Below are 13,762 nucleotides of genomic sequence, written 5' to 3'. Positions count from 1 at the left end.
TTCCTGCATATTCCAGGTTATTCCTCTGCGTTATCAGACCCAGATTATTGATCTGGTTCTAACTATGTAATGAAGGAGGCACAGAAATCTGACTGGGTTCAGTGCAGAGCCACAAGAAACTCAATTAGCAGCATGTGAACCCAGTTGTACCACTCCCAAGATCTGTAAAAGCCATGAAGCAGCACTGCTGCTTTGGCGTGGCTGGCACCAGAGCTAGCAGATCTTTCCATGCATCATCATCTTTCCACAGGTGTCACTGTTCTGTGCTTGCAGAAGTAGGAGTGTTAAGGAGCAGCTAGAGAAACATCTCAGTACCTTACAGGACCTAACTAAGCCCTGAAGCTGACTGCTGTCAGCTGACTGCTGGTCCCAGGCTGATTCTTGTAGAGCTACTGGAATGTCTCAGTGCTGCACAGCAGCTAGTGGGCCATAGCTAGCCAGCTCTGAACTAGCTGGACAGGACTGGATGGAGAACTAGCCACCCCACCTCCATGCCCCAAAAAGAAAAAAATACTGAGATAGCACAAAGATGATCCAGAAGTTGGAAATTTAGGCTTCTTTATTGTACTATTGCACTGAATTTGTAGTGTATTGATACTAAGCAGACTAATTGTAGGATTCAAGAGGGATTTTTCCCCCCCTCTTCATATATATGAGTTGTATGTGCAGGGCTTCACGAACTGGCCCTAGCTAGAGATAGGATGCAGGGAACAGTTCTGCTATAGGTAGTGAAAGTCACTGAGGTTTCTGGCTGGTTCATCTTGACCACAAAGTCAGGACTAAACAGGTTGCCACATCTGGACTTATTTTGATCCACAGCAGTTTGTCTGGGAGCTACACAGCTTCAACACTAGCACCGGCCTTAAACTTTTCTGTTCCCTTCTTATAGTTTTTTTGCCTTTTACAGCACCAAACTTAAATTTGTTACAGTACTGTGAAACATTTTGTGCTTTATGGAGGGTGGGAGCAGGTATCCTGAAGTGGATCTCATAGTGAAATGCATGTGTTTGTGTGAAAGGGTTGGGTCTGAATGATACAGTCACTTCAGCCATTAAGTTCTTGTTTCTTTTCTGTATTTTAAAGTTATAGCTGTTCTTCAACTTCCTCAGAAGGTTTTGAACAGTGTGGTGTAGTGCTAAGTCCTGTTGGCTGTATTTCCAAAATGCCTAATGAGAAATCCAAGATGGCTCTAGTTGGTAGATTGTCTCCTGGCACATCTCTGCTTCCACCTGTTTGGAACTTCTCTCACAGAAAACTGCACATACTGGATCACTTTCAGTTAACTGAAATAGTTAATTTCCTTAGCTCCCTAGTAAAGCCCATTCATTTTGAAACTATTACTGGCATACAATTTCTTGAATAACACAAATGCCATATCTTATCCTGGTGAATAGTAAAAAAAAAACAAACCAAGACCCAAATCCTTTTCAAACCAAAGTGCAACCACATGAACAAAATGCTGCAATCAAATCGTAGCATTTCAGTTTTACTTTGGCAAATAAATAATACAGTCATAATCTGAGAACATCAAGAATGTGAAGCTCTTCCTTTTTTTGAAATGTGTAGAATGAAATTGCTCAGGAAAGCATCTTCTGCCACAGTTGTTAATGCTTTTTCTTTCCGTTCTTACTGAGGAACCTCTTGTTTGCTGCAGCTGTGTCATAACTAACATCAATATTTTGATTGGACTCTTTAAGGTTGTGCAGTGTTGAGGTTTCATTTACTTAAAGACAGCTTGGATTTTATGAGGCTATGGTTTTCCTTAAAGAATTTCCCTAGGTGCTTCACCTAGGTTACCTAAAGACAATAGCACATAATTTAGTTCCTTGAAGGTTTAGCCGGCATTTTGCTGTTTAAATGCTTAGTAGGATTAAAGACACTATCACATCAAAAGAGTGAGTTTTCCCTTCGGCTACATCGTCCACCTCCTGCTGCCTCTCCTTCCTCCATTGTTGCCTAAATTGCTTCTCAATTTAGTTCAGAGTGAAGTGACTTTCAGTCTCTGAACAACCAACCAACAAAAAAAAACCCCACACCCAAACAGTAAAAAAATTAAAAAGGGAAGTAAAGCTGATTTAAAAGATTTCAATTGAAAAGGACTCTGGTGACTTTTCCCCACTGGAATTTCTCGGGAAAAAAGTGTTTGGGATTGACTTCCCTTGGTCATGTCAGCGCAAAACACCTCTGGAAAGTTGCCCCAAGAGCCCTTCCTGGACTCCTAAAACCCGCATCCCCTGTGGCTTTGAAACGCTAATTTCAGGCTAGTCTAATTAGGCTAATGACTTGCCCACCACCATGCAAGATAGCTGGGACAATCACCTTGAGGTTTTCCTGCCTCCCAGACTTGCCCTTTCTTCGTGCATCAGGCTGGCTCTAAAGAGCAAAAAGCACGAACCTTGATTTCACTGAAGGGTGAGGGTCTTTAAACAGGCAGCTTAGAAGCCAACCGTGCCGTGCATTTGAGGAGACATTAAACAGAAAATAGGTTTTGATAGCGAAGGAGCAAAGGATACTTAAATATCGATTATGTTTTGTTTTGTCTGTGTCCCAACGGTGCAAGTCTTCATTCAACGGGGCACAGAGCGCGTAAATGTTAGTGGGATCGCCTAACGCAACGGGCATAGGGGATGCAGCTCTGCTCCGCTCAGCCAGCGCATCTCTGCGGCTTGATCATTTAAAGACTCCAAGCCTAGAGGCAGAGAATTGTAGCCTGGTCCTCTCGCAAACAGGAACCGGCCAAATTCTGTCCAAATGCTGTGAAGTTGTGAACTCAGCCTTATTTTTAAGTGCTGACTGAGAAAAAGATGAGAAAACCTGAGCGTGTGCAAGCCAGGCTCTGTGATCCTCAACTCAAGTTTGATTATTTTAGAATCTGGCAAATCTTCCTGTTAAGCAATTACTTATTTGGATTTCTGCGTTTTCTGAGCTTGCGTGGCACAATTACAAAGCAGAAGGAAAGATCTTACATCGTTAAAAATACTGAGTGGCAAGATAATAGAAACCCTACCACAGAAGTTATGCCAGAGGACTTTCTTTTACCTTTCACGGACAGCTAGAGCTAAGCCTGCCAATAACACCGGTTGTTTTTTTTTTTTTTCTTTAAATAACAGTTGTTTCCCAGGTTTGTGATTGTTTGTTCTATTTACTGGATATCAACTGGTTTGCTTATGATGTGTCAATCGCACATTCTTTTTAATTCAAGATTGTTCCCAGAGATATTTTTCTCATTTCACTTTCGGACTCAGCCTTTCCCCCTCCTGTCGGGAAGAAACGTGAGGCATTTTTGTCTGTTTGGTTGGTTTTGTTCTGGTTTAGTTTTGTTGTTGTTGTTGTTGCTGTTGTTGTTGTCTTGAGAGAACAGTGATTTCAACAGCGTGTTGCACTGCAATTCCCGTCTCGGGAGGGCCGGAGGGCCATGCCGTTTTTCCGCGGGTAGCTGGAGGGCGAGGAGCCGCGCACTGGCGTGGAGCCCCCGACGGCAGCGACCGCCCGCCCCGCGGCAGGATGCTGGGGCGAGGGCATGAATCATCACGAATGAACTTTTCGTCGTGACAGCACTCGTAAGCGACTGAGCGGGAGCCCTGCCCGGCACTGGGCTGTACAGTAATCCCTCCTGAGACACCCATGCGACCACCGGTGATCCCCCTCTCCCTGCACCCGCGGCGGCACGGCTGGTGCTCCTCCCCGGCAACCCCGGCACGGCAGCACCGCGCCCGCTGCGGCCGGAGCGGCGGCCGGCCGGGCAGGGGGCAAAGGTGCAGACATGCAGAAAGTCCCGCCAACCCCGCGGCCGGGGGCGCCCGGCCGAGCCCCCCCAGGCGCCGCGCCTTCGGCCCGCCGCTGCCTGCCTGCAGGTGGCGATAAGCACCCCCGGCGCCACCCGCCCCGGCAACCCCGGTCCTGCCGTGCGCGGTGTCCCCCGCACCAGCCAACACCACCTGGCCACAGAAAGCCTCCCCCCGCTCCGCGCACCCCGCACAAGCCCCGGCGCCGATCCCGCGGGGAAGCCCAGAGACCCCGCTGCCCGGGGCGGAGCTGCGGGGAGGAGATTTGGAGGGGGCGGTGGTGGGAGGGGGAGTAGCGGTAGGTTTCTCTGCGGTCTCCCCCCAGCGGGGAGGGTGCGGCGGAGAATGACGGACACCGGAGCCCGCCCGGTCGGTCGGCCGGCGGCGCCAGGGACGATGGCGACCCAAAGAGACCCCCCCCCGCGGAAGGGCGGGATGGCGGTGGGGGACGGAAGGGGAGGGGAAGGAGGGAGGGAGAAAGCGAGGGGAGCGCGGGGAGGCAGAGCAGGAAGGAGCTGCGCGGGAGACCGGCGGAGCGAGGGGCAGCAGATCGGCGAGCGGCGGCGGGAGGGCCGCCCCCGCCGCCCGGGGCTGCGCGCTGGGCAGAGGCGGCGGGGATGGGCGGGCGCGGGGCGGCTCCGCCAGCCGCCGTCCTCCGAGCCTCGGCCGCCTCCCGCCGCGCTATATAGGGGAGGGAGGGGTGGCGAGGGGGGGGGTGCCCGGCGTGGCCAAAGCGCACGGGGCGGCGATGCCTCCTGCCAGGGGAGCGCACAACTGACCGGCGCCTCTTCCCATGCCCGTCTCCTGAAGCAACCCCCCCCGCCCGGCATGGATGTGGCCAACAACACTACCTCCCCAGAACGCTCCCCCGAGGGGGCAGGCGGCCCCGGCCTCGCCGAGGTGACCCTGGGCTACCAGCTGCTCACCTCCCTGCTCCTGGGCACACTCATCCTATGCGCCGTGAGCGGCAACGCCTGCGTGATCGCGGCCATCGCCCTGGAGCGCTCCCTGCAAACCGTAGCCAACTATCTCATCGGCTCGCTGGCCGTCACCGACCTCATGGTGTCCGTGCTGGTGCTGCCCATGGCGGCCCTCTACCAGGTGCTGAACAAATGGACGCTGGGGCAAGTCACCTGCGACATCTTCATCTCGCTGGACGTGCTCTGCTGCACCTCTTCCATCCTGCACCTGTGCGCCATCGCCTTGGACAGGTACTGGGCCATCACGGACCCCATCGACTATGTCAACAAGCGGACTCCCCGGCGGGCCGCCGTGCTTATCAGCCTGACCTGGCTCATCGGCTTCTTGATATCCATCCCGCCCATGCTGGGCTGGAGGACGCCCGAGGACCGCTCGGACCCCGACGCCTGCACCATCAGCAAGGACCACGGGTACACCATCTATTCCACCTTTGGCGCTTTCTACATCCCGCTCCTCCTCATGCTGGTGCTCTACGGCCGCATCTTCAAGGCGGCCCGCTTCAGGATCCGCAAGACCGTCAAGAAAGCGGAGAAGAAGAAAATCGCTGACACCTGCCTCACCCTCTCCCCAGCCGCCCTGCAGAAGAATAGCAACGGGGAGCCCGGCAAGGGCTGGCGGCGGACGGTGGAGCCCAAGCCCGGTGCCTGTATCAACGGCGCGGTGCGGCAGAGCGAGGACGGGGCCGCCCTGGAGATCATCGAGGTCCAGCGCTGCAACAGCTCCTCCAAGACTCACCTGCCGCTGCCCAGCGAGGCGTGCGGCTCCCCGCCGCCCCCCTCCTTCGAGAGGCGCAACGAGAAGAACACGGAGGCCAAGCGGAGGATGGCTCTGTCCCGGGAGAGGAAGACTGTCAAGACCCTGGGCATCATTATGGGCACCTTCATCCTCTGCTGGTTGCCGTTCTTCATCGTGGCGCTGGTCCTGCCCTTTTGTGACAGTAAGTGCTACATGCCCGAGTGGCTGGGGGCAGTCATCAACTGGCTGGGCTACTCCAACTCCCTCCTCAACCCCATCATCTATGCCTATTTCAACAAAGACTTCCAAAGTGCTTTTAAGAAAATTATCAAGTGCAAATTTTGCAGGCAGTGAATCCCGCCGCTCCGGGACGGGGCGGCGGGGGCTCCTGCTGCTCGCTCCGTCTGCCTGGCCCCCTCGCCGCAGTGTGGCCCCCACCCAGGCCCTCTCCAGCGCCGGCACAAGGGCGGGGGGCTCCGGGAACCCCCTCCGCAGGGCACCCGAGCCCCTCACTCCTGCGCCCGTCGGACGAGCCCCGCGGGGCAGGGCAAGGGAGGGCAGGGCAGGGCAGGGCTCCACCGGCGGCGGCGGCGGGATGCCCGGGCCGGGGGGGCTACGCGGCCGCCCTCGCCTTGCCTCGCCTCCCCGGGGCTCCGCTGCCGGGCGCCGGCGCGCTCTCCCTCTCTCCCTCCCTCCCTCCCCTCCATTATTCTGGGTAGACTTAGAGTTTGCAGGTCGTTGCTTGTGGTCGCTGTAAACCACAGTGTCTGCCCGAGTAGCATTGGTAAAAATAAACCACCCTATGCAGAAAACCGCCGTCATGGGGATATTTCTTGGACTTACGAGGAGACGGCGCGGGGCTCAGAGTCCGACCTCGGTCTGGTGGTGTGAGTACAGGGGCTGAAGGCCACTCCGCGAGCAGAGGAAGGGGCTTTGGGCTCGTCGCTTCCCGGGCTGTGAAACTACCAAGTGGATTTTCTTGGGGGATACGCTACCGTGTTTTGTAACCTTGCAAGGTACTTCCAGCAACATGCCCGTCTGCGTTAACGTGTGTCCAACAGCTCTCCTGCTATGCTAGGACCTTCCAGTTCATCGGGCTTCCCTTCGTTACAGCGCGGGGAGGAGATGGCGCTTAAACCCCAACCGCACGCCTCATTATACGGAGATATTTTTTTTTTTTAATGTCTTTGTCCAAGGGTTTCCCACCAAGGAAAGCCTTGGCGCTGTGTGACTGTCCCCGAGTTCACCGCGCACGCAGCGGCACAGAGAGTTTAAGCAGCCTGCGAAGTAGCGTGTTTTGTTTTTTTTTTTAACGCCGCTTGAAAGTTTCTCCGGAGACGCTGCGGATGTTTCGGAGGCAGCCGACTGCTGCACGTTTTGCTCGTGGGAAAACAAAAACAAAAACAAACAAAAATCCGCAAGCAACACCAAAACGAAGCAAACCGATCAACCAAAACATTGCCTTGTGCTCCGTGGCAGCAGGGGAGGGGCCGAGCGCACCCGCCGACGGCAGCCGCAGGTGGCCAACCCGGCATCTCGGCGTAGGCTGGGGAGGGGCAGGGCCAGCCCCGGCGGGTTTCAGCGCGACCCTCCCAGCAAGCCGGGAGCTACGGCCAGAAGCAGGCAGTGTCACCGCGGTGCCACGGGCAGGGACTGCCAGCCTGGCCGGGCTCCCGCGGCGGTTCCGCAAGACTCCCCCCGCAGAGGGCCCCACCTCCCGTCACTCCTAGCTGCTTGGCCCCAGGAAACCCGGGGTGCTTACCCTTCCCCGCCTGGCCCGGGGTTGGAGCGGGACAAGAGGACAGCCTTGCCCGCCGCCCCTTTGCCCCCTCGGCCGGGGCGGGGGTGGCGCCGGGCGGGTGCTGGCACTGGGCCGGCTGCCGCGTACCTCCGCGACGGGCTGCCTGAAATGAATGCTTGACCAAATATATATATATATATTCCTGTTTATTTTTGTGTAATCTGTGTTACCTGTAGGTAAAAGGGAATGTTAAATCTGTGCGTCACGTGAATGTAAGTGTCCAGTCATTTCTGAACTTCACCGCTTACATTAAATGACAATAGTGCTTTTAACAGCCTGATATATAGCTGATTTTCTGAAAATCTTATTTGACCTCATTTTCGCAATTAAAGTGATCTTTGATCTTATCTCCTCTTTGATCACTCCTAACCGCGTGTGTCCTAGATATTCCTTAAATGCCGGAGCGTCAGAAGAGTCAGCCTGCGGGGATTAGGGAGCCGAAACTTACTCCTGAGTGCTCGGTAACCTGTAGCTTTGGGAGCCCCACCCGCCGGAGGTGCGGTCCGGAGAGGGCCGCCCGGCACCCGGGGCAGGGGCGGGGACGGGAGGCTGCCATGCAGCGGGGTTTGCTCCTCTCGCCCCCTCCTCCCCCGAGTCCCGCCGACTCCTGCAAGTGCGCTTCTTCACGATTTGCCCTTTAAATTTTTTTTTTTCTTTGCAAACCCTCCCGCAAACGATCCCAGCTGGGAAAGCGTGGATGCCCGCACACCAGTCCACGCCGGGTCCCTCCCTGCGCCCCGGGACTGGCGCCTGACCGCGGGACGGGTCCCGCTCGGCCCCGGGACCCGGCGGCAGGGCCCACCCGAGCCCCATAAGGCAGGGCGGCAAGCGGGGCGCAACTCCTGTGCCCCCTTCATCCGCCTCCCACCCCCGCGCTGCAGGGCGAGGGATGTCGGGGCCACGGGCACAGCACCCGAACCCGCGCCGAGGGCTGCGGGGTGCCCCAGCCGCCCTGCGCCGCTGCCCGCCGGAGCGGGACGCGGGGAACTAGGAAGCTCGGAGCGCAGATCCTTCCGGCTGGCACAGGGAGGCGAGGCGCGCCCTTCCCCGTCCAGCTTTGAGCTTTGCCTCTGACTCGCCGTGCGGGCGGCCGCTCCTCGCACGGCCAGGACGCGGGGGAGCGGTCCCGACCCCCGCCATCGTACCCCGGCGCAGGGTCCGCGGCAGCGGCGCCGGCGCCGGCCCCTCCGTGCTCCCCACCGCCAGCCTCGCTGTCTCTCCTCAGCAAGGAAAAGAGCTCTCCGGCCGCTCTCCGACCCGCGGCATGGACAAGGAGGCCGGACCCCGGCGGTGCCCACGCCGGGCCAGCAGCCGTGGTGCCCCGTCAGGCTCTCACCGCATCCCCTTCCCGGGATGCTCCCCGGCCCCGCACAAGCCGCTACGGAATTCCCCTCGCCTCCCCCCCGTCCCGACCTCAGTGGGCACAGCAGTTCCCTCAACGCTTTTACATTTCTCACTCCCTCTCTTCTCCCTTTTCTTTTTTCTTCCTTAAAAGGTGGGCCTTTTTGTTTCTGTGCTGTAGTTTTCAAATTCCTAATTTGATCTCCACTAAGATAAAAAAAAAACCTCCTACCAAACAGAGGATTTAGTATTTTTTAAGGGAGAAATAAATTCTATATTAAATCAGTATTTGTGGTTGGTTGCAGTATTGTATTTGCTCCACTGACAAGCAACCTCCTCACAGTTTAGAGAGCTTCATTTCAGTTTTAAAGGACTTGTGGAAGCTCAAGCAATGAATAAAGAAAACTCCATATAGAAAGCAAAAGGTTTTGTGTTTTAAACAGACCTGCAGAAAATTGAGTTTTAACAACTCGACTCAATTATGAATACCAAAGCTGGGTAGAGATATAAAGGCTTGAACCCCTTCTTCCTTTAAAAATGCTTGTTTAGACTACTGTAAAACAAGAAGAAAGCTTCATAACTTTGATTTTTTTCTCCTCTGTGGCTCCAGTCCAGGCTGAATTTGGGTCTGAATCACACATCTGACAAGAAGTACTGGCATAGCATTCCCAGCACACTTACACTGGCCAACTGCACTTATGGTTGGGGCTTGGGAGGTGACAGGGTAGAGAAAAGGGAAAGACGTGCTGGCTTAATATATATTGGGCCAAACTGCAAAATGGATTTTGTGACTATGCAATTTCTTCTGTTTAAGCAGAAAACTTCCCCATAAAATGTTTAAGACTCCCTACTTTTCCCTGAAATTCCCACCCTGACAGACATGCTGTAGGTCTGGTAGAAACGATGACAAAATCCCCCAAACAAACGTCCCAATCTCCTCATAATTAAAAATCTGGTCTTCAGAATCTGCAGTTTCAAACATTGCACAGGGCAACATTGTGAATCTTACGTTAAAACACACAACCAAGAAGTACATCCTCAGAGAGAAGAAACAGAAGAGGATGCTGGAGTGAATTTCTGCTTTATAGCTGCTCAGAGAAGCAATTTTGACAGTATGGGTAACTATTACCTCTTTGGATATGGCTGGAGAAAATCCAAAGTGGCTATCATGTAGCATGCAAACAGTCCTAGTGGGGGTCTGTGGAATCTAAAAACAGTCACACCTCTCACACTTTCAAAAAATACTGTATCTTCTGTATTTCTGGATCTCAGCCCAGGTCACCCTGCTTGGGTGTATGTTGCTCTGAGACTCATCTTGCTGCCTACAGCTGAGCTGCTGTTCCCTGAACAGGAGTAGCCAGAGTGACTTGCAGCCAAAAAGCAGGACAACTCCACAGCATGAAATTTCTTCTGTTAGACTGAAAGCAAAAAAACTTTTGCTGCTTGATCCTTCCCACAGCAAGAAAGTAGTCTATTGACTATTTGACTTAATGGGGTTGCTTCTTGATATGGGCTGTGAGTGACAGAAGATCTGTTGGTGTTTTCATACCTCTGTCAATTAAAAGAAAAGGCAAATGCTCAGGCACACAGAGGACTGCAGACTCAACCTTTACAAAGAGTTACACGTGGCCACAAATCCCAGCCTTGCAGATGTCTGTGCCAAGTTAGTTTGGCAGGCTGTCAGCATTGTCCTGCAGTATGTAGATGAGGGACGGGAAACAGATGGATTATAAAATATTTTAAAAATTACTAAACCTGAACAAAATTTGACAGGACTACAAAAAAATGAAAAAAAGGCACATGACCATCCAGATGGTTCCCGCAAGCTTCACAGACCTGTTGAAAATAGTGAAGGTATTAAAAATGAAAAAAAAATAATCTTACAGACAAACAAACGGACATAAAAATGCAAAAGGCAAAAGAGTCTTGTAATGAAAATGCTGGCCAGCACAAGCAGAGGTCAGTATCTGCTCCTGCTGTAATAACATCTTGTTTTATTGTTTGTATTACACAGCACTTGAAGTATCTTTTGCTATTAGGCAGAGTCAATACAATCCTTTCAAATCGACTTTCACATTTCAGAGCTATTTACACCCACCCTGCTGAACCTTACACACAGGATGATGTAAGCTAGCAGTATTATCTGTAGCCTATTTTAATTTGTACCTGTTCCTACTTCTTGGCATTCCCACTGCTGTTGGTTTGGTGGGCAGACATAGGCCTAAGGGATTTTGTACAGAACAGAGGAGTGGAGGGAATATCATTCAGCATACACTGCACAATTTCACATATATCGTCACTAGGGAATGCGCAATCTCATCTTTAAACTGAAATCTGCTTGGTAGGAGGGAGTTGGCTTATACTGTAGTCTTTTGTTCAAGTGGCTCAGAAGGAAAAAGTAATTTTTCAGTTTGATGTCTAAGTGGCTGGTTATTATCCAGTGACAAAAGAAAATAGGTATAATGGCCTTCTGCTTGAACTGCTATGGACCAAGCATAAGTGTTTTGAGCCAATGTGAATTGTGAAATATTTGGGAAGTTATTAAATTTGACATGTAAACATTATGTCTTTGAAGTAAAGATCTCAATAGGCATTTATTTCTAGGTGGGCTTTGGATGAATGCTGCAGGGTGAAGTGAAACTGGCTTGGATTTGAAGACAGACACTCGAACAGTCAGATACACCACACTCAGAGGTGTTGCATGGACTCAGGTTTGGCTGTCTGCCTGTCATCCAGACACTGATCTCAGGCAAACATTGTAGAAAAGTCATGTTTAGTGCGGATGAAATGCCAGGCTGGGTGTTGCCTTCAAATTGGTGGCTTTTTGGCTTCCATCATCTTGCCAGCCTCTTTCCCTATCTTCCCATATATGGTGAATAACATAGGCAATTCACATGGGACAGTTCAGGCAAAGGCCCTGGGGAGAGCTGTCAATGATACCATTTGGTGTTTGCCCTGGAGGAGGTTGTTGCCACTTGCAGTCTCTTGAAGGCAAGAAAGGAGCAGTCAGAAAGTGAGAGCATTCAGGACAGAGAATGAGCTCAACCTGCTTTCAGAGAAGAGGCTTGACATTGAAGATCAGTCTCAAAAATTTCTGCTCCTGAAATGGAGATGACTGCTCTTGTCACACTGGGCAGATTATTGTAAACCTCAGGCAAGGCCAGCAGTGAGCCGAAAAGGGTCTGATCTGGTTGAACGGCCATTGGAAACTGCCTCCAGCACACTTTGTCCTTATTGTACACAGTCCTAAGAGCTACTGCCAGCTTTGTTCAAGTCAGGGAGGTGGCTTTTCCTCTTGCCTTTGAATGCCCACCCATGGGCTCTCTCCCAGCCTCTGGCTCAAGCCTTGTAACTCGTGCTACTGAGTTAGTGGCACACATCTGTGAGGGGTTGTCTTTCTGTTCAAAACAGCCCTTGCTGTATGGGATCCCTGGAGCACCTGTGGTTCTGGCCACAGAGAGCTGAAAACTGCTGGTTGTACCCACCGTTGTCATTCATGATTTCAGGAGAGCTAACATAGACAGGATGGTAACACAATTTTGGATTGGCTCGGTCCACTACTTTTGATGTCCAAGAGTCTGCAATGTTTGTAGGCTCTGTCTTTTTCTCACCCTTTAAGAGGCAAAACTGTCTGTATCACAATCAGCAAAGCCCATTTAACTATATAATAGATGCAGAGATTGTCCGTTTTGATGGGTGTTATATTTAGGATACACAAGTATTTTCTTTAATATCACATTTGTCTTTTTTTTTTTCTGTGATATGCATTTGTGGCTAGATGGCAATAGACCTGGAGGTAAAACTGGGAACTCCCAGGTTCAAAGCTCTCTTCACAAAGCCTAATACCCTGTTTTAGGCATCTTATGATCTTATGTGCAAAGGAAGAAAAGATACAAAAAAAAAAAAAGGACAGGAAACTGATTGGATCAGGTCTACCCCTTGAAGAGTACTTCTGTCTCACAAGAACTGCAGAAGGCATAAATTTAGTTTATTATGTCTTGAGCCAGCTAATAGGCTACCTCATTTTGTCATAGTTCAGTGCATGCACATTTAATCAAAACACCATAGAGGTCAAAGAGGCCATTTCCCCCACTGTGCTTCAATTACAGACAGTATTGTGAAAATCCTTGGGCTAGTTGCCTGAAAATGGCATTTTCAGTAGCCCTCAGAATTTATTTCCCCCCTTTCCTGTAGGCAAGTCAGGCAATTGCTCAAAATTGCTGGGTAAAATTTCTCTAGTTTTTCAAAATTACTACAGTCAAATTACTGTGAGATCTGTCTCTGAAGCCTCATATTCTTCTGCAGTTGCATAAAACTTTTTAAAAAATCAGGTTTGCACAAATTTTGGCCTGGCTTTACCAAGGGAAACAGAGGGTAACATGTACTGTCTGTCTCTCCATAACCTCCCTTCCATAGCTGTGGCTTTTTTAGTAGACACAGGCAAAAAAATGCTTCCCTATGGAATTTAAGTAAGTCTGTGTAGAATGTTTTTGAGAATGTTGTCACAGCATGACAACAGAATGTGGTCTGTTGTAAAAGGTCACTGTAACAATATAAGAAGAATATTTAACGTACAAAAATGAAAGATAGGTAACATCTTGCCTTACCTAGATTTAATAATCTCCTTTATGAACCACTCAGTAGAGAAAAATTTTTCAAGAAATACAAAGTAGCAACTGTGTTTAGTGACTTATGACATAGACATAGTTTATGTCCTACAACACTTAATATTGACATCATGAAGTTCTGTGAAAATAGCCATGTGAAAGGCACTAGCCACATTAAGAATTGAAATAATTTATCAATGTTATATTTTACAGTATCTCATTAAAAACATCATGTATTTTATACAAAAAAAAATGGTGTTTTGGCTAAACCGTTCTAATCAAACTCTATCAATCTAATCTAATCAATCTAATAAACTAATCAAATTACTGCCCAGGCACAAGAGTTTCTGAGCCAGCAGTGCTATTTACGGGAGAGATAAGTACTTCTAAATGTGCCTTTCTGCTGCCCATCCCAAAAGCGTGCAGGGGTTCAAGACCTGCCTTTGCAGGGGTATCACCCGAGGCTGGGCAGCTGCAGAAGGGACCTGCTTTGAGACTACAATTTCTTGTGC

The 13,762-nt window shown here is 50.9% G+C and overlaps 1 protein-coding gene across 1 annotated transcript; it reads left to right on the top strand.

Moving 5' to 3' along the window:
- The first annotated feature begins 4,284 nt into the window (after positions 1 to 4,284).
- On the top strand, positions 4,285 to 7,582 carry HTR1A (5-hydroxytryptamine receptor 1A). Its single transcript, XM_064438628.1, has one exon. The coding sequence runs from the start codon at positions 4,614 to 4,616 to the stop codon at positions 5,853 to 5,855; it is 1,242 nt and encodes a 413-aa protein (XP_064294698.1). The 5' UTR covers positions 4,285 to 4,613; the 3' UTR covers positions 5,856 to 7,582.
- The last annotated feature ends 6,180 nt before the right edge of the window (positions 7,583 to 13,762 follow it).

This window comes from Phalacrocorax carbo, chromosome Z (genome assembly GCF_963921805.1).
Source record: "Phalacrocorax carbo chromosome Z, bPhaCar2.1, whole genome shotgun sequence".
Lineage (NCBI taxonomy): Eukaryota > Metazoa > Chordata > Aves > Suliformes > Phalacrocoracidae > Phalacrocorax > Phalacrocorax carbo.
Note: the sequence above shows the minus strand (reverse complement) of the source record. Positions and strands in the feature narration are given on the sequence as shown.

Coding starts and splice junctions, on each gene's coding strand:
- HTR1A (XM_064438628.1), top strand. CDS start 4,614: ATGGATGTGGCCAACAACACTACCTCCCCAGAACGCTCCCCCGAGGGG.